Source organism: Schistocerca americana, chromosome 6 (assembly GCF_021461395.2).
Source record: "Schistocerca americana isolate TAMUIC-IGC-003095 chromosome 6, iqSchAmer2.1, whole genome shotgun sequence".
In the NCBI taxonomy this organism is placed as follows: domain Eukaryota; kingdom Metazoa; phylum Arthropoda; class Insecta; order Orthoptera; family Acrididae; genus Schistocerca; species Schistocerca americana.
Genome location: NC_060124.1, coordinates 164,909,207 through 164,937,049, shown reverse-complemented (window position 1 = coordinate 164,937,049; position 27,843 = coordinate 164,909,207). Strand labels below are relative to the sequence as shown.

General features: G+C 41.1%; 1 protein-coding gene across 1 annotated transcript in view; it reads right to left on the bottom strand.

Annotated features, from left to right (window-relative positions):
* The window catches only part of LOC124619624 (vacuolar protein sorting-associated protein 28 homolog), a 73,609-nt gene extending 54,378 nt beyond the window's left edge, over positions 1-19,231 (bottom strand). Inside the window, exon 1 of the mRNA XM_047146134.1 lies at positions 18,950-19,231. Within this exon, the coding sequence (XP_047002090.1) occupies positions 18,950-18,983 (34 nt within the window). The 5' untranslated portion in view covers positions 18,984-19,231. The remainder of the gene's footprint in view (positions 1-18,949) is intronic.
* Between the last annotated feature and the right edge of the window lie 8,612 nt (positions 19,232-27,843).

Here is a 27,843-nt window from a genome sequence, read left to right as displayed (position 1 = left end):
TCGCCTCATGGAGGGGGTGACCACAGTCACCGAAGAGGCGATCATTGGTGCTGCAGGAAGAGGTGTCCAAACTGTAAGCATTTAAAGCATCTCATCGGTGGTGGAATGTAAGGTTTTACATCACACCGATACACCGTCACCTTTACCTTCTCTGGGAGGGTATCCCCTCAACGGCCAGGATAACTGCACCTGTATCGGTGCGATTGTTTTTTAGGGCCTCGCTGTACACAGCGGATAAATCGGACTCCTCGCTGCTTGAGGTTTGCACGGAGCTCCTCGTCAGTTTGGAGAAGAAGATCCTGGTGGAAAATGATGCCCTGTACCGAGTTCAAAGATTGGTGGGGTGCGACGGAGACTGGGATGTCACCCAGATGGTCACGAGCATGCAGGGCTTCAGATTGGGCAGCAGAAGATGTCTTTATGAGCAAAGAACCTGACTGCATTTTACTCGTGGATTCCACTTCGCCATACTTACCTTCAATCGTTTCCATGAAAAACAAAGGCTTGGACGTGGCAAAACTTTCGCCATCTGTCCTGGTACAAACCAGGTACCGAGGGATAGGTTTCAACCCAAGCCAGCGAGCTTGACCCTCTTCCTAGGGGGTGGCCAGGGAGGGGAAGGCCGAAGGATCAGAAGAAGGAGTGTCATGTCTTCTATCACTCTCAGAGACGGCTACAGAATGGCCAGGGTGTTGAAAGTTTCGTCGCTTCATGTGCAAGGCGTCCACCCTAGTACCATCCACTCTGACCAGGGGCTTGCCACCCAGCCACAGCAAGGGCCATCTGGCACGGCAGCCATTGCCGGGAGTTCTCATGGTCCAAAGTGATGAGCATCGACTCCTTGGCATACACGAGGCATCAACAGCTCAGGTACTAGCAGTGTGATCCCTGTGTTGTCAGGGGGCTCAGACAAGTGGGTATTTAACTGCCCCACCACATGGACTGGCTACTGTGCTGGTGACCTAGCAGGAAGGGGGCCAGGGTGCAAGGGGAAAAGGGAGGGGAGGGGGAGAGGAGCCTGCACAATGGAAACTAGGTTGTGAGCTCATCCCCAAATGGTTCACACTGAACAGAAAACTTTGGAAATGGAAGTCAAATTCCAATGAGACCAAAAACGCCGAAAGGGAGAGGGGAGACAGCAAACTAAACTATAGCACATACCAAAACAAAGCCGGGAGGATAGTCAGGTTGATTAAAAAAGTCCACCAAGAGCAAAAGGAGGGGGAAGGGGACAGGGAGAAAGGAGCAAGGTCAGGGAAGGAGAGGAACAGGGATGGTAATGCAGTCTGGAAAAAGGAAGGCAACTGCAATAGCTTGGGGCCCCGTGCGCGCCACACATGTACCCACAAAAGGGACTGTGGGCCCCCTGGGGGGATATGAGTAGTAACTCCCCTCCAAAACCTGTGTTATTTATATGTGTTTTTACTTGTTGCAGTACAGCAGAATGAGAGAGAATCTGAAGACGGCTACTGCATAGCTAAAACTGGTAATTCTATTCAGAATTCAGCTTTTCAAAAAGCTGTGTGATCAACACAAATAAATAAAAATTAATAATGGCCTACAAATTACACACTATCAAAATATGCCTAGGAGCAGTGGGAGGCAGCTGTGGCCAATTCTGTAACTAAGAAATCAGTGAGGCTGCTATACTCAGTACCACCAGGTGGTGGCTTTTCTAATGAGAAAACTGCAACAGCATCCATTAAGTCTCATGAAAACAATTAAGAGGCCTTTTGAAGGAGAGGCAGCATCTTGTTTTAATAAACGTTGATATGAATAGTAACGAGGGTGATGTGCTGACACTATTCTCCATCAACACTGCTGTAACACTCCTGAGTCAGAGACCGAAGCATTGGACGGTCAGAACTGTGCAGTCTTCTCGGTCTACTTACATGGCAAACTATTTTAGCGGAAAGAAGTTCATCAGACATCGACAGAAGATACGAAATTTCTCCCAATGCTATTACCTTTCAGGATGAACTGATAACAATACATTATTAACGGCATATCACTATGTTCCCGCTGTTGTTCACATAGCCCCTTCATTCACACAGCATCCTCCCCTCACAAACAGTGATTCTTCATTACTTCCTCGTTGCTACCCTTCCAAGAAAGACACAGCCAGCTCCAGTTCCATTTACAAGGAAGACAACAATAACTGGACTACAGTTACAAACATAAAATTAGCATAAGATGAAACTTACTCTGCTAAAATAATGCAGCATCAGTAAGTTCATCAGTCTGTCAGATGAGGATGTTGGCTTTTGGCATGCAATATTGTGGGTTGCTTTGGTTTTATTACAATGTGTAATGTACTATTATTTGTGTAAAAATATGTAAATGATTGAATTAATTGTAACAATTGTAATGAAGGTTTGTGCTATTAATAGTGGTTTGATACCACTGACTAATAATGCAAGTAACATTTCAATTATGTATGAGGCTGTTGCATTCTCTGCGAAATTACAATGTGACTAGGGCAGAGCAGCATGTCAGTTCACTGCATTTGACTGAAAGAAAACCGTATTGTTTACTCATATGAAGTCTAACATTTTGTATTCATGTAATGATTTCTAACAACGAATAGGAACATTTGTTGCTCATATGTACATTGGTAAACTGTATGATCACAGTTACATTTAAGGTATGTAGAAACATGTATTGCATGAAGGAAATAGTTTATAATGCTTTATGCAATGTTCAACTTATATGTACAATTGTGGAAGTACATTGTAATTATACTTTCGTTAACACCATAAAATCTTTTGTAGGCTGGCTGGGGTCTGAAAATAGATGTACATGATGGTACGAAACAAGTTGCCAGAAAGGGATGATTATCATCATGACTGTGAAAGATATTGGAAAAAAATAAAACTATTTCGCATCCAAGCTGCTGGTCCTATCCTCCATTACACTGGACCTTCATGATGCTATTGAGAGGTTCTATGTATAGAGTGCTCGACAATGAAGTCATAAGCACCCTTACCAAATTGAGACGAATGTGACTAAAATGTTTAAAATTTTGTTTCAAAAGGTAAAATACGATATTTAATTCTGGTATACTCTTCTACAATCTCTCTCACTCACAAGTTCAAAACAAAGACATAAGATTCGGTCTAAGGTCAATGTAATATGGAGTTGTCACTGGCTGATCACTGGGAAAAAATAGTATGAACTAGCCAACCTGGAGAAAAAAAACAAAACATTAACATCTTTTACCTAATGACCTATGTAGAAAGCCAGACACTACATAGAATTTTAAAACAAAAATCAGCACAGGCACAAAAAGTAGTGGCCTGGTCAGGACGGGAAAGGCGGGCATAGGAAGGGAGGGTTTCAAAAAAGAATTGTGAAATGAAGTAAACTTTGGCTGCAGTCTGACATTATAGATTACATAAGGGTTCACCCAGACTGAACAATAGGATGTATCTGACAGTCTGGGTCTTATCTTTGTAAGCCTTATGCAAAATTTATGTTGGCAGCAGAAGGATTACTCTGCTTTCAGCTCCAAATGCCAGTTCTCTAAATTTTCTCAATAGTGTTCCTCACCAAGAATGTCACCTTCTCCAGGGATTCCCATTTGGGTTTCCAAAGCATCTCCATAATACTTACATGTTCTTTGAACATACTGGTTACAAATCTAGCACCCCCCCCCCCCCCTTTAATTGCTTCAATGTGTTCCTTTAATCTGACCTGGTGTGGATTCCAAACACTCAAGCAGTACTCAAGAATAAGTTGCACTAGTGTCCTATACATGGTGTTTTTTACAGGTGAGACACACTTTCCTAAAATTCTCCCAATAAACCAAAGTCGAGTATCTGCCTTCCCTACTACGATCCTCACATGGTCCTTCCATTTAAAATTGCATTGCAATGCTATGCTCAGATACTGAAATGACAGGACAGTGTCCAGCAGGACACTACTAATGCTCTAACTGAACATAATGGGTTTGTTTTTCCTAGTCATCTTTATTAATTAACATTTTTCTACATTTACAGCCAGCTGTCATTCATCACACCAAGTAAAACTTTAGTCTAAGTAGTCTCGTATCATCCCACAGTCACTGATCTTCAACACCTTTCTGCACACAACAGTGTCATTAGCAAACAACCGCAGACTGCTGCTCACTTTGTCCACCAGATAATTTATGTATATAGAAAATAAAGCGGTCCTACCACACTTCCTTGGGGCACTCCTGACATTATCCTTGCCTCTGATGAACGTTTTATGTCAAGGACAAGACTTCGAGCTATTCACATATCTGGGAACCTATTCTGTATGCTTGTAACTTTGTTAACAGTCTGCTTTTCGAATGTTTTTCAGAAATCTAGAAATACAGAAGCTGCCTGTTATCCTTCATCTGTAGTTCACAGGATGTCATGCGAGAAAATAGTGAGCCGAGTTTCACGTGAGCGATTCTTTCTAAAGCCGTGCTGGTCTACATCTACATGGCTAGTCTGCAAATCACACTTAGGTTGTGATTGAAATTTCATGAGAAGATCCTGCTGCAATGAGAAACAACTTTGTTTTAATGATGTCCACCCCAAAGTCTGTATCAAGTCTGCGACACTCTCTCCCCTATTTCTCGCTAATACACAATGTACTGCCCTTCTCTGAACTTTCTCGATGTACTTTGTGATTCGCTGACATAAGCTTTTCAGCCTCCAGTAAATTTATTATGTTCAAACTCAGAAATGTTTTAGAATTCTGCATCAAACCAACGTTAAGGATACTGGCCTGCCATTTTGCTGGTCAGTTCTATTGCCCTTCTTATATACAGGATTCATCTGTGCTTTTTTCCTGATGCTTGGGACTGTGCACTTGGCGACAGATTCACGGTAAATGCAAGCAAGCTAAGTAAGGAGCCAATGCATAAACTATAGTGGGATTCCATCTGGAACTGACGACTTATTTGTTTTCAGCTCTTTCAGTTGTTTCTCTATGCCATGGATGGTTATTAATATGTCGTCCATTCAGCAGTCTATTCGGTGGTCAAATGGTGGTATGTTTGTACAGTTTTCACGTGTGGACGATTTCTTAAACACGGAATTTAAAACTTCCGCTGATCCCTCGTCAGCCCACTCTTCCTTAAGTTCTGTATTATGTGAAGGCATTTGACACAGTGGCACATTGCGGACTGTTAAAGATCTGCATATACGGAATAGGTTATCAGATATGTGAGTGGCTCAAAGACATTTTAATTAATAGAAACTAGTATGTTGTCCTTAAAGTGAGTAATCATTAGAGACAAAGGTGTAGCCAGTAGTCCAGGGAAGTGTAATAGGACCACACTTGTCATAAACAGACCTAAATGACCTAATAGGCTGTGTGGGCAGCAATCTGCAGCTGTTTGCTGATGATACTATAGTGTATGGAAAAGTCTCACCTTCAAGTGAATGTAGGAGGATACAGGAGGATTGGCTTGGACAGAATTTATGTTTGGGTGATGAATGACAGCTTGTACTAAACGTAGAAAGAGGTAAGCTAATTCAGGTGAGTAGGAATAGCAATGAGATGTGAAATGGAATGGGCACGTAAGGTTGGTAATAGGAAAGAGGACTGTTTCACTTCAGGATAGTTCTAGGAAAATGTAGCTCATTTACAAAGGAGACTACATACAGAATATGTGTGTGATCCACCAGTTTGGATGAAAAGAACACACTGAAGCAATTCAGAGGTGTGCTGCTTCATTTGTTACTGGTAGGTTCATTTCATACATATTGCAGAAATGCTCTGTGAGCACACATGGGAATCCTCAAAAGGATGATAATGCTCTTTTCACGGAACATTAAGAAAGTTTAGAGAACGTTCATCTGAGACAGACTACACAAAAATCCTACTGCTAACAACATACATCTTAGGTAAATACAAATAGAGGTTCATATGGCATCATATAGATAGTAATTTTTCTGTCACTCCATTTGTGAGTGAAATAGGAAAAGGAATGACTAACAGCAGTACTACCGCACTTTGCATAGTAGCTTTCACAGTACAGATGTAGACGTAGATGTTACTACTTCTTGACAGTTTGATGCAGTTCAACTACACTGCGGTGCTCACCCAACTGTTTTGATTTCAGGAGATTGGTGGCTTGCTGTGATTCTCTGTTTCTATTATTAATGATATATTCCATTCCTAACATTTAGTCCAGAGCTTCATTGTATGACCGGGAGGTTAGGCAAAGATCCTCATTGTCTGTGCCACACAACACTCACCCACCACACTGCACGCTGAATGCTGAAGCGTGCCCAGAGAGTACAGCTACAGTGGGCTGAAAGCCCTTCACCAGTATGCATCCAGGGGCCCAGCATTCACCAAACCCATATGCAGCCAACAAAGACTTTCGTCTCTGAGGACTGAGCATGAGTGGCATGTCAAACGTGACAGATGTGCCATGCCCCCCCCCCCCCCCCCATGCCCCTTTAAGGAGTGGATTACTACACCTACATCTATACTCTGCAAACCAAATGTCTCTATGCAGGTTTTAATTATTCTAATATTATCTTCCCGATCCTTCTATGAACGATATTAATAGGCTTTCTTGGGATAGTTTATACCTATCCTCCTATCTTCAAGAGTCTTCCCATTCACTTCCTTCAGTATCTCTGTGACACTCTTCCATGGATTAAAGAAATCTGTGACCATTTGTACTGTCCTCCTCTGTATATGTTCAATATCCCCTGTTGGCCTATTAGCCCATCTGGTACTGGTCCCACACACTTGAGCAATATTGTAGAACCAGTCGCACAAGTGATGTGCAAGCAATCGCTTTTGTAGATTGATTGCACTTCCCCAGTATTCTACCGATAAACCAAAGTCTAGCACCTGCTTTTCTCATGACTGAACATATGTGATCATTCCAGTTCATATCCCTACAAAGTCTCACACCCAGCTATTTATACGAGTTGGCCGATTCCACAGCTATTACAGTCATAGGATTTATTTATTTATTTTTCTCCATGAAGTGCAAAAGCAAAATTTTACATTTTTGAACATTTAGAGCAAGTTGGCAATCTCTGCGCAACTTTGAAATCTTATCAAGATCTGACTGAATATTTATGCAGCTGCTTTCAAATAGCACTTGATTACAGATAACTTCATCATCTGCAAGAAGCCCAATTTTACTATCAATATTTTCTGCAAGGTCATTAATGCACAACATGAACAGCTAGGGTCCAACACACTTTCCTGGGGAACACCCAGAGTTACTTCTACATCTGATGATGACTCTCCAGCCAAGATAACATGTTTTATCTTCCATACAAAAATGTCCTAAATCCAATAAAAAATTTCACCTGATACGCCACATGATCGTAATTATGGAAATAAGTGTAGGTGCGGTACTGAGTCAAGTATTTTTTGGAAATCAAGACTTACCGCATCTACCAAACTGTCTTGATCCAAAGGTTTCAGTATGATGCGAGAAAAGTGCAAGTTGGGTTTCACATGATCGATGTTTTCAAAATCCATGCTGGTTGGCACTGGCATTCTGTTCAAGATACCTCATTTGTTTCAGCTCAGAATGTTCCAGTTATTGGATGGTAGTTTTGTGGATCACTTCTACTACAGGGCTTGTAGGCAGGTGTGACCTGCACCTTTTTCCAAGAACTGGGCATGGTTTTTTGTTCAATCAATAGATTATAGATACAAGAGGGGCTAACTCAGTCACAAATTCAGTATAGAATCCAATAGGGATTCCATTGGGCCCTGCAGTATTGTTCAATTTTAACGATTTCGGCTGTTTCTCCTGGTTTTCCTTTGTAAAGGAACATTTGAAAAGTGAGTAAAGCATTTCAGCCTTTGCTTTGCTTCCACCAATATCAGTTCCTGTCTCATTCACTATGGACTGGACAATAACTTTGATGCCACCAACAGCCCTTACATTTGACCAGAATTTCTTTGAGTTCTGTGAAAGGTCACTTGACATTCTGTTATAGTAGTTACTGAAGGCATCACACATTGCTCTCTTGACAGCAAAAAGCATTGCATTCAGCATCTCTCTATCTACAGCCATATGCTTTATATTACACCTATTATGCAGCAGTCTCTGTTTCTTTAGAAATTTCTTTGCAGTGACTGTATATCATGACTGTTCTGCTGGGTAGATATCTACCAGTGCATTTGGGAAAAGAGGGATACATACACTGGTTATCATCACCCTCGAGTAGGTGCGCCATTTTCCGTAACATGAGTGGACGTGCGGCACACTTTGTACATATGCAAAGAATAGCTGCCTTTATGTAACCAAGGTAAATATGTACAAGCAAAATCACAGATAGTTTAATTTAACAACGATAAAATAAACTTGCGTAACATGAGCTAAAGCACTGTTTTATTGAACAATAATGAAATAAACAGTCTGCTGCCACAGGCAGATGTTACTGAGACAGTAATGACCCACTTTAAGCATTAAACACACAGCTGCATCAGATCCCAGCCAATCGCTTATTCAATTACTAATTATCTTGTAGACAACAACCTCATTGTGTGATTGTACAGTTAGCTTGTAATATAGGTCATTTTCTTGGATGGATCCTAAGGTTTTTCTTCCCTAGCTCACCTTGTATTTTATATTACTGCTGCTCACTTGGGCATATGGCAACACAATTTATCACTGTGTTAGCTGAAGCAATAAAGAAGGACTACATATGGGTTCACAATTTTAAAACAACAACAGAACTGCGCGAAATCATTTTATTTATGGTTGGTGCACTTTATACATAGGCGAGCCCATTCGAGGATTAAGGACGAGAAACACACCTAAAAAGAACATAGAGCATTAGCTACAAAATGCTTGAAGGACAATTATACATGTATAAAAGAAAAAATGATACACAAAGTAGCTGACAACTGAATTCATCTAATTGAATGGAGAAAACACTGCACAATCATTTTAACTGAAAATAGGCTACAGTACATAAACAAGAAAGAAGGCAAGATTTGAAGAAGCTGACTGATACACGATGCTTACATCACAGGAACTTGATAGATTATTTAAAGAATGACTAATCATTTGGTTGTGGAAACACTCATGGGATCATTCAAAATCAGAGGACATCACAAAAATACATATATTCTTATGAATAACTATAGACCACATACTAAGACAGCAACAGAGCAGAAAATGTCTCATTTTTCAGATGAGTACCACACTGAGGTATATCAGAAGCAATATAGACAAAACAGATTCCACATCTGTATCTTTTATTGAGCAGGATGAAAGGAAATACACATTGCCTTTGTAGATCTGACAGAAGTGTATGGTTAGGTTTCCACAAGAAAACTGTGGGAGGCTCCATGTTATCTAGGTATGAATGACCACCTGTCACAGGTGATTATGGTTGTTTAATTTGTATGTGGAAGTGGCTCTTTGAAGATCACTATGATGAAAATTAAATTTGTTACTGATCAACAGCTGTTTTCATTAATCTCATGAATTTTTTTAGATGATCTTGTTATAGTAGCACAGTATGTATATGACCTTGAGTGTTTGACTGGGCATTTATATCCAGAAAACAAGAAAGGAAACTGCAAATAAGTTTAAGAATAAACCAATCTACTAGTGACCTGTGACACTAAGTTCAGAATACACAACATTGGCGATACACTTATTAAACAAGTAGAAAAATTTAAATACTTCAATAAAAATGGATGCTGCAGAATGGAAATAAAACAGAATAAAACAAAACAGAAGAACTACAGGGTGTACAGTGTGTGTGTGTGTGTTTGCTAGTGGAAACAAAATGTTTGTGCAGATACGTGTAGACCTAAACACATCACTCCACCCAAATAACGTCAGAATATTTCTTAATTTCCAAGAACATGTCCTAAAACAAACATAAAACTATAAACTGTTGGCGTAATGAAGTAACATATGACACTGGTGAATCAAATCAATGACAAGTTTATTAAATACGCAGCAGCATATACCTAACGTTTTGATTACACAGAATGGGCATTTAGTTTGTGAGCCTCAACAATCCAAACTCCTAGGTTCTGGCAAGGTGTCCTGGAAAGCCTACATTCAGAATCTTATTTAAAAAACTGAATACTGCTAAATATTTACCATTAGAACAGTATCTGCAATAAGTGACAGTCTAACATGAAAAGTAGCCTAATTTGCTTATTTTCATTCTCTTACAACATATAGCATTATAGTCTGGGGTAACCCTTCCCATTCACGAAAGGTATTTTTGACTCAGAAACGTACAGTTCAAGCAATACGTGGTGTTAAGCTTAGGAATCTCTTGTCAACCCCTGTTCCGACATTAGCCTCACAAAATATATTTTCTTTAATGTTAAACAATGGAAAGTCCAGATTGACTTTCATTAATGTTATTTGTTGATATCAATATGAGCTTATTTGCAAGAATTATCAGCTTTCACTCACTTAATACCAAGCTTGCCTCATGAACCAGACACATTACAGAGATGGGGTGGCATGTGTGCCTCGCCTATACAGATAGCTAGCTGTACTGTAGGTGCAACCACAACAAGAGATTATCTGTGGAGATGCCAGACAAACATGTGATTCTTGACGAGGGGCAGCAGTCTTTTCAGCAGTTGCAGGGGCAACAATCTGGAGGATTGACTGATGTGGCCTTTTAACACCAGCCAACCTGGCCTCACTTTGCTAGTACTGTAAACAGCTGAACGCTATGGTAAACAATAACCGTTACTTTTCCCCAAGGACAGGTAGCTTTACTGTATGGTTAAATGATGATGGTATCCACTTGGATAAATATTCCAGAGGTAAAATAGTCCCCACTTTGAATCTCTGGGCAGGAGCTACTCAGAAGGATGTCATCATCATGAAAAATAGATCTGTCATTCTGCGGATCAGAGCACGGAATGTTAGATCCCTTAAATAGGTACATAAGGTCATAAAATCTGAAAAGATTAACAGATAGGTTGAAGTTAGACATAGTGTGGATAAGTGAAGTTCAGTGACTTCTGGTCATGTGAGTGCAAAATCAAACAGAGCTAAAGAGCTAACTAAGGGGTAAGTCTAATACGGAATAAAAAATGGGAATGTGGGTAAGTTATTAGGAAATCTCATCATACACCCTTCTAATCTTTTCATCTGCGAAGCTAGTTGGTATATAAATTTGTATTACTTTGTGCCCAAAGTGGATGCATTATCACAGCCAACAGAGGCAAAGCCAACATTAAGCACAGTAATACAAGTCTATGTACCAATTAGCTCCACAGATGCAGAGATTGGAAGAACGCATGATGAGACAAAGGAAATTATTCAGATAATTAAGAGAGAGGAACATTTAATTGTGACGGGTGACTGTAATTCAGCAGTAGGAAGAGGAAGAGAAGGAAAATAGTAGGAGAATATGGGCTGGGGGAAAGGAATGAAAGAGGAAGCTGCCTGGCAGAATTTTGCACAGGCCATTCATTAATCATTTGCTAATACTTGGTTTAGAAATAATGAAAGAAGGTTGTATGTGTGGAAGATACCTGAAGAGCCACATCAACTCCAATAAAATTCTCAAGCTTTCAATGGCTCTCTCTGCCATCGTCATCAGGAGTAAAACTACTGACTGCTGGGACTGGCACTATTTTCCACTTATATACCTATGATCACGGTTGCTGGTACCAATCACAGGGGGCCAAAACTACATGCACACGGAAGGCGAGTTGGACAGCTCTGGCCCGCAGTGGGACCGAGTGATACCACGTGGTGTGAGGGGCCAGCGCCACATTTGAAACTGCCACTCCCACTTCTCTACAAGCGTTACACATCAGCTATTTCTTCCTTTCGACATCCAAAGCCCAATCCCTCATCCTAATCAGTTGCTGTTCATTCTAATCTCAGCCACCTCTTTTATAACAGAGACCCAGTGTGTTGATGCATGAACCAAAGACTCTTGTGTTCTCAAACTGTATTTTGTGTCCGTTTTTGAGGTAATGCTCAGCCATCAGTGACTTGTCGAGCCCCCTTTGCTTAATATGTCTCTTGTGCTCACAATTGTGTGAGCTGTCTTGCCTATACAGATGCTGCCGCACTCGCAAGGGACACCATACACACAGGGCACATGAAGAGCTATGTCGTCTTTAACAGGGAGCAACTTATCTCTTATCTTGGGGATGGGCCAGAACACTGGTGTCAATCCATGTCCCTGCAGTACACGTCCTAAGCTGCTGCTCGTTGCCCCACAGTATGGTAGGGAAGTCGCTTGCTTGGCTTCTTCTTCTGATTCACAAGGCATCCTTCTTCCGTGACACCTGAAAGCGTTTGCAACTTCTCTTTTGCTGTAGCCATTCTCCCTGAACATGTACCTCAACTGCTGCAATTCATACTGTACATGCATCATTTTGACCCCTCTCTGATTGGTGCCAGCGGCCGTAGTTGTAGGTGTATAAGCAGGCAGTCAGTAGTTTTACTCCAGACGACGATGGCTGAGCTAGCCACTGAAAGCTCGAGAATTTTATTGGAATTGATGCGATTTGAAAACCGAGAAGATTTTATCCTAGTTATCTAATAGTAAGACAGAGATTTTGAACCAGATTTTAAACCGAGAATATTTTATCCTGATTATCTAATGGTATGACAGAGATTATGAACCAGATTTTAAACAGGCAAACATTTCCAGGGACAGATGTGGACTTTGACCATAAGTGATTGGTTATGAGGTGCAGATTAAAACAAAAGCATTTGCAAAATTTGAATGAAACAAGGGAAGGGTGTACAGTAGAAGGCAATTGTGTATCTTCGAGAGATGAAACAGTGAGGGTAGCAAAGGATCAAATAGGTAAGAAGACAGAGTCTATCAGGAATCCTAGGACACCAGGAGTGTTATTGGATTTAATTGATGAAAGAGAAAAATTAAAAATTCAGCAAATGAAGCAGGTGAAAGTGAATACAAATGTCTAAAAAAATGAGTGAAAGGAAGTGCAAAACGACTGATCACAAGTGGCTAAAGGGCAAATTTTAGTTACAGAAGCATGAATAACTAACAAGAATGATAGGTACTGTTTACAGGAAAATTAAAGAGGTCTTTGGAGAAGAGAGATGCAGCTGTATGATTTTCAAGAGCTCAGTGGAAAATCAGTACTAAACAAAAAGACAGCTGGAAGATGGAAGGAATACACAGACGGCTATACAAGGGAAATGAACCTGAAGGCAATATTACAGAACAGGAAGAGGAGGTATACGAAGATGAGAAGGGAGATATAATGGAAGATGAATTTGACAAAGCTCTGAAAGACCCAAGTGAAAACAAGGCCCCTAGAGTAGATGACGACATTCCCTCAGAACCGCAGATATTCTTTGAAGAGCCAGCCATGACTAAACTATTATACCATATGTCAAAGATATGAGACAGGGGAATACCCTCAGACTTAAAGAAGGATGCAAGACTTCCAATTCCAAAGAAAGCAGGTGCCGAACATGTGAATATTACCAAATTATCATTTTAAAAAGATGTGGTTGCAAAATATTGACACAAATTATTTGCAGAAGGGTGGAGAAACTGCTAGAGGCCAACCTCAAGGAAAATCAGTTTGGTTTCTGGAGAAATGTTTGAAAACACGAGGCAATACTGCCCCTATGACTTATCTTAGGAAACAAGGAAAACCTACATTAACAACATTTGTTGATTTGGAGAAAGCTTTCGACAATGTTGACTGGAATCCACTCTCTAAATTTCTGGAGATATAAGGGGTAAAATACTGGGAGCGAAGGTTATTTACAATCTGTATAAAAACCAGACGGCAGTTACGAGTGTCAAGGGGCATGAAAGGGAAGCAGTTGTTGAGAAGGAAGTGAGACAGGGTTGTAGCCTATTCCCAATGTCATTCGATCTGTACAATTAGCAGGCTGTGAAGGAAAGTAAGGAGAAATCTGGAGATGGGTGTAAAGCTCAGGGAAAAGAAATAAAAAATTTGAGGTTGTGGCAATGACATTGCATAAGGGGCAATCAAAAAGTTCCCATTCATAAGCTGTACAGTCTAGAATTGGCATGCCAATCAGGCAAAATTGCCTTGAGCATTTAGGCAAGCATCCAACTAAATCAACAGGTTGAAGTTACCCATTTGATGAAGCACAATGTCCTACTGTGCAAAGACATCTGTAACTGCCTGCTGCACATCCTTGTCTGATGTGAATCATCGACATTTCAAGGTCTTTTTGAAGGGACCAGAGACATGATAAATGCACGAGGAGAGATCAGGACTGTGTGCTGGAATGTCTTCCACTTGAGTTGGAGTAAATTACGGATTACAACATTTGCGATACAGGGATGTGTGTTGTGTTGAATCACGACCACCACATAACTTGGTGCAACAGTTAACAATTGTGGTTTTCACCACACATCCTGCCCAATATGCATTCTTCATTCTCATTGGATGTATACTCATCTTTGTCCTTTGACAGCTATGAAAAGAATAACAGCACATTGGTCCTGTTTGGACAGATTTTGGAATAACATCGTCATAGTTCACATTTCTGCGTTTACCGCATGCACACCAGAAAGACATGAATGCCACACTAATCCCTTGCCTACATGTCAGTGCTTATATACCCACATTGGAGTCATGCTATGTTGCTTATACGCTGCAGCAACACCTTCAAATGGAAATGTTTTGATCCTTCTTATAATTCCGAGACAGTAAAAGACTTGGAAGTGTGGTTGAACGGAATAGACAGTATCTTGGAAAGACAATATAAGATGAACCATAACAAAACCAAAACAAGTACAATGGAATGTAGTCACATTTAGTGAAGTGATTCTGAGGGAATCGGATTAGGAAATGAGACACAGTGTAGCATACAAGTTTTGCTGTTTAGGCAGTAAAATCACCTATTATGGTTGAAGTAGAGAGGATATGAAATGTATAATGCCAGTGACATAAAAATCTTTCTAAAGAAGCCAAATTTTTAACACTGTATGTAATGTCATGAAAGCAGTTCAGACAGAAAGAATATATGCTTTTGAAATGTGATGTTACTGAAGAATGCTGAAGAGTAGATGGGTAGATTGAATAACTAATGAGGTGGTACTGAACAGAACTGAGGAGACAATAAATTTGTGGCATAACTGGACTGTGACTATACAGTAATTTACGAATACAGAAAGCAGGTTCAAATGGATGTGGGTTGTTCATGTAGTTACTTGGAGATAAGAGAATTGTACAGGACAGAGCAGTGTGCAGAGCTGCAGCAAACAAGTCCTCAGACTGGAAAAAACAACAACAATACTAGGAAGAATTTCAATCTACATTTGAATTGCACCTTCTTGACTCTTGTGCAGAAAAGCATGCACTATTCTGTTGAAACCATTCTCAATAAGCTAAGTCATCATAAATCTCTCTCTGTCACACACACACACACACACACACACACACACACACACACACGGAGGAAATCAGCCACCCTAACACTAAACCTGAGCAGGAAATTTTAACCTAGACAGTCTGATTGGGATTTGAACTAAACTCCCCAGGAACAAAAGTCCACTTTATTAGCCAAACTGCCATTTTGTATGGTACATACATATCAAATTCCTTGATGAAATACAGTCTATGAAGACAGAATCGTCGCTGAAGCAATTGAAGGAAACTAACTAAAGTATTTTAAATGGGGTCCCCAAGAGTAAGTTCTGCTGATAAAATGTCATTATTTTACTATTGATTTCATCACAAGTAATAACTTTAACATTTAATTTTAAGAGCATCCATGAGCTCCTTCTCCTGCATATGTGGGAAGAAGATGAGTTTCATCAAACTTGTTTTGGAAGGCCTATCTTAGGAACTCTCTCTCTCTCTCTCTCTCTCTCTCTCTCTCTCTCTCCCCCTGTGTGTGTGTGTGTGTGTGTGTGTGTGTGTGAGAGAGAGAGAGAGAGAGAGAGAGAGAGAGAGAGAGAGAGAGAGAGAGAGAGAAAAGTTTGCATTCTCTTTTCGTTTATGCCCCTCAATGACTCAACATTTCTGCTATTCGGTGAGTGGTGTCCATTACTCCTAAATTCTTTAAGGAAGTGAGTTTATTTTCTTGTCTCATTTTACTATGTCCCAAGCAATTTTTTATCTTGTTGTTGAAGAGATTATTTTCCCTTGAAAGTACATATATTTTGATGCTCTGGTGATTTTTCTTAAAATTTTACAGTACACTCCGTATCATGATTTAACCTGTTGTTATCAAAAGTCCCTTGATATCAAGCACAGATTTCTCTTAGTTTTGCATCATATACTGATCTCACCTGTAATCCAGAGTTTAGGTGTATTCAATCTGCTTCTGCTGGTTAGTTTCTTAGGAAAACAGTTTTCAAAGTAGTATATTACTATATTACAAAATATATTATTTTTCATTTACACCAGGAAGATTTTACACACCTTTCTGTCAGCATTTTGTGAATTATTCTCGAATTCCTCACTTCCTTTTGGATTTAGTACCTTTGTGCTTTTCCAATCTTTTTATTTGCATCACACACTATGATCTTGAACGTCAGCAGTTGACTACTGTGGTTTGAGAGGCCACTAATTATGGGAATTAAGGCACGACTTTGCAGTCTCAATGCACCTATAAAAATGTTGTCAACAGCAATGTTGCTGGTCCCCGTAACTCTTGTTCCAGATTCTAGGAGGGAAACTATATTATATGAAATGGCAAGGGACTCAAGCACAACTCCAGAAAATTTAATTTAAAATCTTCACTTAATATTACTTCACCAAAATTACCACATGGATACCTACATAATGTAAATATTAGCATTAATTTCCCTGAAAAATTACTTCAGCAGCACAACCTTTAAAATGCTGGTCTGCTGATCACAGCAAAATCTATGTGCATCAGTGTTTTTATATCTATGTTCCTTCGTAACATATGTAGTAATGCCTCTTTTCCCAAAACTTGACTTGCAGTAACTGAAAGTTAAATTATATCTGCAACTCTATAACCAGCACTCCTAAGATATGTGGTCAAATGATGTTCAGAAACATATTTGTGCTATTTGTTGGCTGCAGTTTGTTTAAAGAAATCAGAAGTTCACCGAGTTTATTTTTAATGATTAATATTTTGATGTAGTAAGCTTATTATATAACCTTTTAATCTTCACATACCTTAGGATCAAAATTTTCACATATATTTTCCTCTTTCAATACTCATAGCCTGAAATTCTGGTTAACTACCAAATCTGATTGTTTACCTCACAATGATTTATGTAATTAGTCACATGTGTTAATGATTAATAGTCATTCAAGGGCCTTGAGCAAAGGTCTACCTGCACAAACTTACATATAAAAATAAACTTTAAAACAGACACATTAGCTCCACATCTAATTAAATAATCATAACCCTAAAGAAAACTGACACTGCGCAATTCTAGACATTATTTTTACACTCCACAGGTAACAGAACTGAAACTGGCTGGGAACTTAGAGTTTAGAATATTATTGACAACAAGATCATCAGAGGCAAAGTACCCATTTATTGTTTTTATTTTATTTTGGGGAGGGGAGGGGGGAATCAGATGGGTCATTTTCAAAGGAATCAAGCCAGTGTTTTCCTTCTATAACTTTTAGAAAACCAAAGAAAATCCAAACTGAGTGCAGAGAGATGTTATTCAAACCTGGAGATCTCAAAAGGGGCTACAGTGTTTTAACTAACCTGCCACCTTGTCCGGTATTAAATTGTCATACATAATTTTCTTAGTCAATTCATTATAACTACAGCATTAGAACTGTAATCAGCTGCTCAAAATACTAAATTCAGGATAGCAATGTTGATACAAAATAGAATATCTTGCCATGATGTATTTTTACCCAACTACTTTACCACGCTGCAGAGTGATGTTCTTGCAAATTGATAAAAACGTAATATGCCATGAACTTAAAATCTGATATCCTCTAAGACTCTCTCTAATGTCAAGTACACATTAAGTCAAGTGTCATCATACTTAACAGCATGTATCTCGTCCAGGTGTGACTGGTGGTCGTCAGTATAATGAGTATATGCAGTGTTATTAAGTACCTGGAGCAAATTGTGGGAAACCACAGAATACTGTACAATACAGACAACCAAATGAGGCAGAGCAGCTATTAAGACACTGACCTGATATTCAGGACTATAGAGTTTGCTCTGACCTGACATCCTGGTTTAGATTTTGCTAAATATTTTCAAGTAAATACTGTGATTGTTCCTTCATTACAGCATTGGTAGATCACTTGTCATATGCGTATGAAAGCATACTTGTATATTCTGTGTGTACATATATTCTGAACTATTTATTTTAGTTTGATACAATTTTAATGTATCAGAGTTCGTGGCACAGTACCAGTGGTGCTGCAGCACAACCAACCGAGAAAAAAAAGGGTGTGTCTTGTGTACAGACATATAAAAGCTTTACCTTTAATTGTATTGTGATAAATACTATGTGATAGTGAGATGACCCTGGATAAATAAATAAATCTGTAAACACGAGAATATCTCAATAACACACACACACACACACTTTATACACATATATTTCGATACGCACAGCCATCTCTCTATGATAGTTTACACAATCCAACTGAAACTAAGACAATCAAGTAGAATTTACATGATGTAAGACTGGTTTGCCAACTTGCGTACATTCTAATATAAACAAGGAACTTATTTGTACATTTCTAAATTTGTTTTCCTTACCAAACATCATACAAGAATAAACTGCCATCCAACGTAACTAGAAATAAAATCTGACGACACCCGTTCCTGTATCTAACAATATAATATTAACGTTTGTGTATAGGACGTATGACCAGAGGCTTAAATCAGGTAACGAAGTATTCCGGAAAACACAAAAGAATTTCTTTAACGCACGAATAAGATTATTTTGTTCCCGTTACTCAAAAGATGTCTCAACACTGGTGTCGAATAGCTGCTGTCCAGTTACCCTGTATACACGAATTATCTTCTAAAAAAGAAATTGTAACAATAACAAAGTAAGTTGCGGAAACTTACCTGGAGATGCTGGCATTCCCGACATCACAGACATTCTAACGCATTTAGAAGATTACACAATTTCAAATAATTATGCACACTTCCAAGGATTCGAATCATAACACTGTCATAGTTACACTTGACGTTTACATCTGTAGATGAAGTACAGCGGAAGATATTAAACTTCACACACATGGAATGTTATTGCCAGCAACGTTAGGTAAACAGATCTGGATAGAATGGCTGCGTAGCGGGAGTTACTGTTCATTGAGGTCGGACTGCGTCAAAATTACAGACATATATGCAGACCTACGATTTTTTTACAGTTTTCCAAAAAAATACCAAGAAAATTGTTCACCTATATAACAGACGAAAATAATGTTATTTAGTCCAATCACTTTGCTCACTGTTGAAAAATTCTTCATTGAAGTTCCAATGGGTGATGAACATTTTAGAGCAATCATTGAGAAACTATCTCGTGTTTAGGACAATCCACCGCTTGATCGATTGATTTCAGTGTTCCTCTTGTTTCAGGAGTCATAATTATTTATTTCTTGTCTCATCTGGAAACCCTTTGGTTTTCTTTTACATTGACGAGGCACAAAGATAGATACTGGTTGAAAATGGTCATTTTCCCAACGTCTGAATACAGGCTTGCAGTGATACAGTCTTTTGCTTGAAGTGATGATACTGACGCTTTTTCTTTTTTTTTGTATTAGCATGTCCTTGCTAGCTGGAGAGTATCACACAACAGCAAGCCACAATTAATGTGGCTCTGAAATAGTCTATAATACACTGTTGTAAGGTACTGACCAGTTATATACCCTTTAGTCGCCTCAGAAGGTATATTACTCGGGACAGCTTGGAGCACACATACATTGAGTGTTCATTCATTGGTAGTTTGGTGCCAGTCATGAAGCTTAGCAGTTTGACTGCCTCCATATATTCGTGGCATCCATCATTGCTCAGGATCCATATCAGATGATGTGTTTTTTCTTCGATCATTTTTATTTTATTTTTGATGAACTACTATTTGATGTTTTCTAAGAGCATATCCATTGCTTGTAGAGCCGATGGGGCAGTTTTTCCCTTGGTAAAAAGTATAGTGTTGTCAGAAAAATGAAACATGTGGTTGATAAGTCTATTGTTGAAATAAATGAAAAACCAAGAGAGGTCCTGTGATGAACCCCAGGATACACCGTGCTCCAATTTTTGTTCTTAAGAGATTGCTCCATGGACTGATACTACCTGCCTACTGTTTTCAGGATAAGATGGAAGAGTTGCCAGATCAACACCTCCAATACCAGTCACGCCAACAAGGGAATAGTTTTTAGACTTCAACATAAAGTAAGGATTCTCAGTCCAGTAGTGATCAATGGAAATGAAATTACAAAGAATACAATGTCAGCACTAAGCTGAGTGTCCTGCAGCAATGAAAACTTACATCTGCATCCCCATAACAACTCCTTCAAGACCAAACAATTTTCCAATACCCACAGAACGAATTTCCACTGGCACAGCCTTCAAGATGGATCCAAGTGAAATAAGTCATGTAGGCGTAAATTTAGTTGTGTATATATCAGTAGAATGGCTCCATCAAATATTAAGAATAAAATTATTTGGAGGCAACAAATATGCTAGTAAAAGAGTGAACACAAAATGTAGACTTACCTGAGAAGTAACTGAAGGAGTGAAATTAATTCTGAATTTACACAAAGTATATATATATATATATATATATATATCTGTGTGTGTGTGTTTGTGTGTGCATGTGTGAAGTGACATATTTATTCACTGATTTTTATTGGCCAATGACCAAATACACAATGAAATAGGCTTCAATTTTCATTTACACATTATCAATATACCTTAAGGTTAACTTGTGAAAAGATTTTTTCACATATAAATTAATTACACAGAAGTATGTGGTTGCATGACGTAGTGCGTCGTGAGACAATACAAAGAATAACTGTATAATCAAAAACTAAGAATAAACACAACATGCTACTGAACTCTTGTACAGTCTACATCACTGTATCCTGGAATTTCTACAGTGGGATAAACTACAAAATTCACCCCCCCCTGCCGGCCGAGGTGGCCGAGCGGTTCTAGGCGCTACAGTCTGGAACCGCGTGACCGCTACGGTCGCAGGTTCGAATCCTGCTCGGGCATGGATGTTTGTGATGTCCTTAGGTTAGTTAGGTTTAAGTAGTTCTAAGTTCTAGGGGACTGATGACCTTAGAAGTTAAGTCCCATAGTGCTCAGAGCCATTTTTTTTCACCCTCCTCCCCTGCCCCCCTCCCCCTAGTGTCAGTGGTCACTGATATTTCTTGTTAAACTTGACGTGCTGTCCGAATCGCGTTGTCACGCCTTTCTTGAAAGCCAGGGGCTTCTCCTTGGGATTGGCGAGTTCTTCAAGCTGCAGGTTGGTAGTGCCTTCAGTGCGTGGCAGCATCCAATGTTCGTCGAAGCTGCTCTGTAACTTGCCATGCAGAAGGATCTTTAGTTGCTGCTTCTTTCTTCTTCATGTTTCTCGATGCCAGTTCTTTTTCTGTTGGCTGTGAATCTTAAAATTACGGTTTGATACGGTCAACCGCAACTGTGGTAGGTGCGCCATGGATGCCGACCATAAAACTGTTGTCGCCTTGACTAATTACCGTGTACGGACCTTCATATGGGGGTAGCAGTGGTCTGCATACCACATCATTATGTAATAGCACATGTGAACAGGTCGATAAATCTACAGAGACAACCATGTGGCGTCCTGTTTGTTCCCAAGGCTACATTGGACGCAACTGACATATGTGGGATTGCAGCTTGCTACCACAGTGTGATGCTGTGATGCTTTCATCTGCCATATGATGGACGATCCCTCTGGACAGATGTAACAATTGGCCATACACCAACTTTGCCACTGTGGCTTGGAGGTCAGCACTGAAGGCTGTTAGCAATCCTAGTAAAACAGTCAGTAGAGTTTCTGTGCCTTTGTCTGTTACGTCACATCGAAACGTTGATTTCAATTGTCAGTGTAGGCGTTTGCTGCAAGGTGACAAGCAGTGGTCCTTATTCGCTTGACACCTAACGATGTGGCAAGGGCCTTAAAGAGGTACACCTCAAATTGACGTCCTTGATCTGTCGTTATTCCCCGTACTTATACCTTCCGAGGAGATCACAAATGTAAAATTAGAGAGATTAGAGCGCGCACGGAGGCTTTCAGACAGTCGTTCTTCCCGCGAACCATACACGACTGGAACAGGAAAGGGAGGTAATGACAGTGGCACGTAAAGTGCCCTCCGCCACACACCGTTGGGTGGCTTGCGGAGTATAAATGTAGATGTAGATGTTATCCTCAAAGGTACACCAAAACGCGCAATGCATCCTCTGGAAAAGGTTTTCGCCACAGTCTACATATGATGTATGCCACAAGTAATGCTTGTGGCCATCTCAAGTATCTGTCCAATATTGTAAGACAGTAATTGCAGTCTTTGCACATTGATAGTGGTCCTACAATATACATGTGGACTTGGTCATATTGTTGGTTATGTGATATAAATCTACCTACTGGTGCCCTGACATGTCGAGTGATTTTGTTCTTGTGACAGGGCATACATTGTTAGACATACATTTTGCAGTTGTGTTCTTGCTGGGCCAGATGAAACATTTTAAGTCCGCTTTGTGTTCCTCTGACTCCAGGATTTACTATATTTTCTATTGAAACGATTGCCTGGTCTCGAAATTGCTGTGGAAGAAATTGCAAAGGCTTTAATTTGGTGACATTACAGTATAACTCCACATCCGTGCAATATTTTGTCACTCTTCATAGTTGGAAACTTGATTGTTGTACTTGCAATGTATGTAGCTCCTCATCTTCCAGTTGCGCCCGTGCCATGGCATCAAAATCAATAGCTGCTGCTATGGTCTCAATTTGTGGTGATCTACGCTCTATTATGTCCATTGCCTCAATCCGAGAGAATGCGTCAGCCAGTACGTTCAGTCTGCCTTGCATATATGAGGGTTATTCAATAATGAAAGAGACAAATTGGTCTAGAGAAAAAAGTGTTTATTTTTACAAAACAATACTTTTTCTAATTTTCAACCCAATCCCCTTGAATATTTATGCACTTGTTCCAAGGTGAGTTGGTGTGCTTCGATCCATGCTTTGTCTTTTTAATTCCAGCTCATAATAGTGAACCCAAGCTAAAATTTTGTTGAGGAAGTGCTCAGTTTCTCTTTCATACCGTTCCTTTAGCTCTGTGCACACTCTCAACCTTGTTTCCCTGTGTAGACGTGTCAACTCCTTTGGGACCCATCTTGCACATGTTTTGCGGTACTTCAGCTTGTTACAGATCATGTTATGAACTGTACCAGTACTAACTCGAACCTTATCAACTATCATTTCTACAGTCATAGCGGTCGTCACGAATAATGTCGTCAATTCGACTTTCAAGTGAGGGATTGAAAATGCAACTGGTCGCTCAGAACGGTGTTCGTCAGTCACTGAGTCGAGACCATTTTTGAATAGCTCTACCCACTTGTAAAAATTTGCACGGATCATAGAACCTTCACCATAAACTTTACACATTCTGCAGTATATACTCGCTGGTTTCTGTCCTTCAGCAAGCAAAAAACGAATAACAGAACGTTGTTCAACTAATGTGGACGTTTCAAGCAGACACGGCATCTTGAAATGTATTTTTGAGTTTATAAACAAAACAATGTTGATACATCAGCTGATCGGGGTTCAACCCAGTGATGCCAACTTAAAGCCATAAAAGTACCATACTTGCCCCGCTAACAGTTTTTTCCCCAGACCAATTAAGTGACCCTCATATATGACATTGGTTGTAAATTGGCCAATGTCGTCAATATGCCTGAGTCGTCTTGGTGACGCCTTACTTGACTTCACTTTGAAGGTGTAAGTTCATCGCTTGTGGTCAGTAAAGATGCTGAAATGGTGGCCTTCCAAAGAATGCTTGAATTTTTTTACTGCAGCATAGGCTGCGTACAGCTTGTGATCATACGTTGGTCACTTCTGTTGTGAGGGCGACAGCTTTTGCTTAAAGAAAGCAAGTGGCTGCTAACACTAGTTTATCTTCTGTTGCAACACTTCTTCAACTGCATTAGCAGAAGAATCGACCATTTTAGTGCTAACGGTGCATTTGCTAAGGGTGTGCTAAATAGAGCTGCATCCACTATTGCTGTTTTGATATAATTGAAAGTGGGGTCTGCATTGCGTGTCCATCGCAGTCTGCAGTCTGGCCTATGTGCACCCTTCAAGGTTGCTATTACCGACGCACTTTGCGACACAAACCACTGGTAGAAATTTATTACACCAAAATAACGCCGCAACTACTGAATTGTAACTGGCCCTGGGTATGCACATTTGGCTTACATCTTGTCTTGCGGTGGTCGGATGCCACTTGCATCCACTGTGTAGCCAAGCTACTGGACTTCCTTGACGTCAAAAATACGTTTGTATGGGTTCACTATTTTTCCTTGTGTAACCAAACTTTCAAGCAACTTCGTCAAATGTTGCATGTGTTTCCCTTGAGATGTAGACATAACGAGCACGCCGTCTATGTATATATAACAAAATTCTAGATGATGCCTTATCTCATACATGTATCTCTGAAAAGTCTGCGCTGCATTTTTACAGAGCCGAATGGCATTCATGTGAACTCTAATAAACCAAATGGCTTTGTGACAACTGTCTTAGTAACGTCTTTAGGAGCAACCGAAATCTGATAGTATGCTCTGAGCAAATACACTCCTGGAAATTGAAATAAGAACACCGTGAATTCATTGTCCCAGGAAGGGGAAACTTTGTTGACACATTCCTGGGGTCAGATACATCACATGATCACACTGACAGAACCACAGGCACATAGACACAGGCAACAGAGCATGCACAATGTCGGCACTAGTACAGTGTATATCCACCTTTCGCAGCAATGCAGGCTGCTATTCTCCCATGGAGACGATCGTAGAGATGCTGGATGTAGTCCTGTGGAACGGCTTGCCATGCCATTTCCACCTGGCGCCTCAGTTGGACCAGCGTTCGTGCTGGACGTGCAGACCGCGTGAGACGACGCTTCATCCAGTCCCAAACATGCTCAATGGGGGACAGATTCGGAGATCTTGCTGGCCAGGGTAGTTGACTTACACCTTCTAGAGCACGTTGGGTGGCACGGGATACATGCGGACGTGCATTGTCCTGTTGGAACAGCAAGTTCCCTTGCCGGTCTAGGAATGGTAGAACGATGGGTTCGATGACGGTTTGGATGTACCGTGCACTATTCAGTGTCCCCTCGACGATCACCAGTGGTGTACGGCCAGTGCAAGAGATCGCTCCCCACACCATGATGCCGGGTGTTGGCCCTGTGTGCCTCGGTCGTATGCAGTCCTGATTGTGGCGCTCACCTGCACGGCGCCAAACACGCATACGACCATCATTGGCACCAAGGCAGAAGCGACTCTCATCGCTGAAGACGACACGTCTCCATTCGTCCCTCCATTCACGCCTGTCGCGACACCACTGGAGGCAGGCTGCACGACGTTGGGGCGTGAGCGGAAGACGGCCTAACGGTGTGCGGGACCGTAGCCCAGCTTCATGGAGACGGTTGCGAATGGTCCTCGCCGATACCCCAGGAGCAACAGTGTCCCTAATTTGCTGGGAAGTGGCGGTGCGGTCCCCTACGGCACTGCGTAGGATCCTACGGTCTTGGCGTGCATGCGTGCGTCGCTGCGGTCCGGTCCCTGGTCGACGGGCACGTGCACCTTCCGCCGACCACTGGCGACAACATCGATGTACTGTGGAGACCTCACGCCCCACGTGTTGAGCAATTCGGCGGTACGTCCACCCGGCCTCCCGCATGCCCACTATACGCCCTCGCTCAAAGTCCGTCAACTGCACATACGGTTCACGTCCACGCTGTCGCGGCATGCTATCAGTGTTAAAGACTGCGATGGAGCTCCGTATTCCACGGCAAACTGGCTGACACTGACGGCGGCGGTGCACAAATGCTGCGCAGCTAGCGCCATTCGACGGCCAACACCGCGGTTCCTGGTGTGTCCGTTGTGCCGTGCGTGTGATCATTGCTTGTACAGCCCTCTCGCAGTGTCCGGAGCAAGTATGGTGGGTCTGACACACCGGTGTCAATGTGTTCTTTTTTCCATTTCCAGGAGTGTATATTGTTGAAAAAACCGTTTTTCCTTGCATCTCAGCAGAGAAATCCTCTATATGCGGCATGGGATATCTGTCTGGGATGGTTCTCGCATTTATTTGCTGATAATCACCACAGGGCCGGCAATCGTTCTTATCTTTGGGAACAATATGAAGAGGGGATGCCCAGCTGCTACTTGAAGAGCGGCAAATACTTTGAGCTATCATGTACAATTTGTGTCTCCAACGATCACTTGACTGTCGTAGTAGCAGTATAGTTCATCTTACCTTGTGCAGTCACGTTCCTTGTTGGGTCGCTTAATCGCTGCTGACTTACGTCTGGTACCAGATCGTAGAACGCCAGGAAGTCTGGTCCTGGGGTGAGATAAATCAGTCACAGTAAACCACACAGAGGTATGACGCAGTCTGAGGTTAAGGGTTGAGTAGTAAAGTGATGTGTCCGTATGTCGTAAACTTTGTACCATTTGCAGCACACAGGCAAGCATCGTTGCGGCTGTGATGTGGTAACTTGATCACGGGGTACACTGATATTTTCTCTTCGATGTCTTTCAGTTACTGCTCTCTTGTGTTGTGAACGTCACGTGTTGCCGGTGACGTGGTTTAGCTGCTACTGTATCGATCTGTATCACGAATTGCTTTACACGGTGGTCTACACTTCCGTGCACTTTCACCAAATTTTCTGTTGTACCAACATATGCTGTGCGTCGCTGGCGAGCGATTTCGACTCCTTGATCCCCGACGTGTCCGTTGCCTTTTATGTGCTTCTTGTGGCACAGTCACTTGGATTGTAAGGTGGTTGAGATTGTAGTGACGACAAAGTCGCTGAGATTGTGTTATCTTGTGCAGTAGACATCTTCGTGACACTTGTCGTCTGGTACATTGCCGCTATCCGATCTGTTGTTCACGCTAATGCGTTCAAATCTCCGGGGCATAGCGTTAAAATCGTCCGTGCATCCGCCGGTAGTCGGGGTAACGATATATTGCGTAGTGCAACGTCACTGACAGTATGACTTGCAAGAGCACGCAGGCGACGAAGCAACTGCGACGGAGTTCTGTCGCCTAATTCCTCTGTTCGTAAAAGCTGTTCCAGACTTTTAGCTTCAGACTGGGACAGCCGTATAATCAAAACATTCTTTATGGTAGCATTACGTTTGGTTCCCAGAGGCGTAGCTAGAATGTCTCGGACTTCTGCGGCAGTATCTTTCCTTAAAGGAGTTATCTCGTAACTATATTTCGTTTCATCTGCCGTAATCAGTGCTAAGATGAATTGGCTCCGTAACTGCGCGAACCAAAGCAAGCGTTTATGTTGCCAAAAAAGCGGTGGTTTGATTGTAACACTGCTGATAACTCCATTACATGAGGATGGCTCGGTAGGTACTGGTGATAAATTCATCTTTGTGCTGAATGAAAAACGGAGGCTGCTGGCGTGGGAGTAATAGTCGCGGTTTTGACGCTGCGCTAAACGTCTAAGTCGGCGCGGAAATACTGTAATGCGTGATCACGTCGGGCGGCACCAGTTATATGCGGTTACCTCGTGAAAAGATTATTTACACATATAAATTAATTACACAAAAGTATGCGGTTTGCATGACGATCAGTGCCAAACGAGGGATAACTCTTGTTTCACCACATTTCCTGCGAGGGGCCAATGAGATATATCTCGTAGGCCTCCTTTCCTGCAAACGTGACGTCATATCGACGTTGGCATGAACGGATATCGACTTTGTCACAA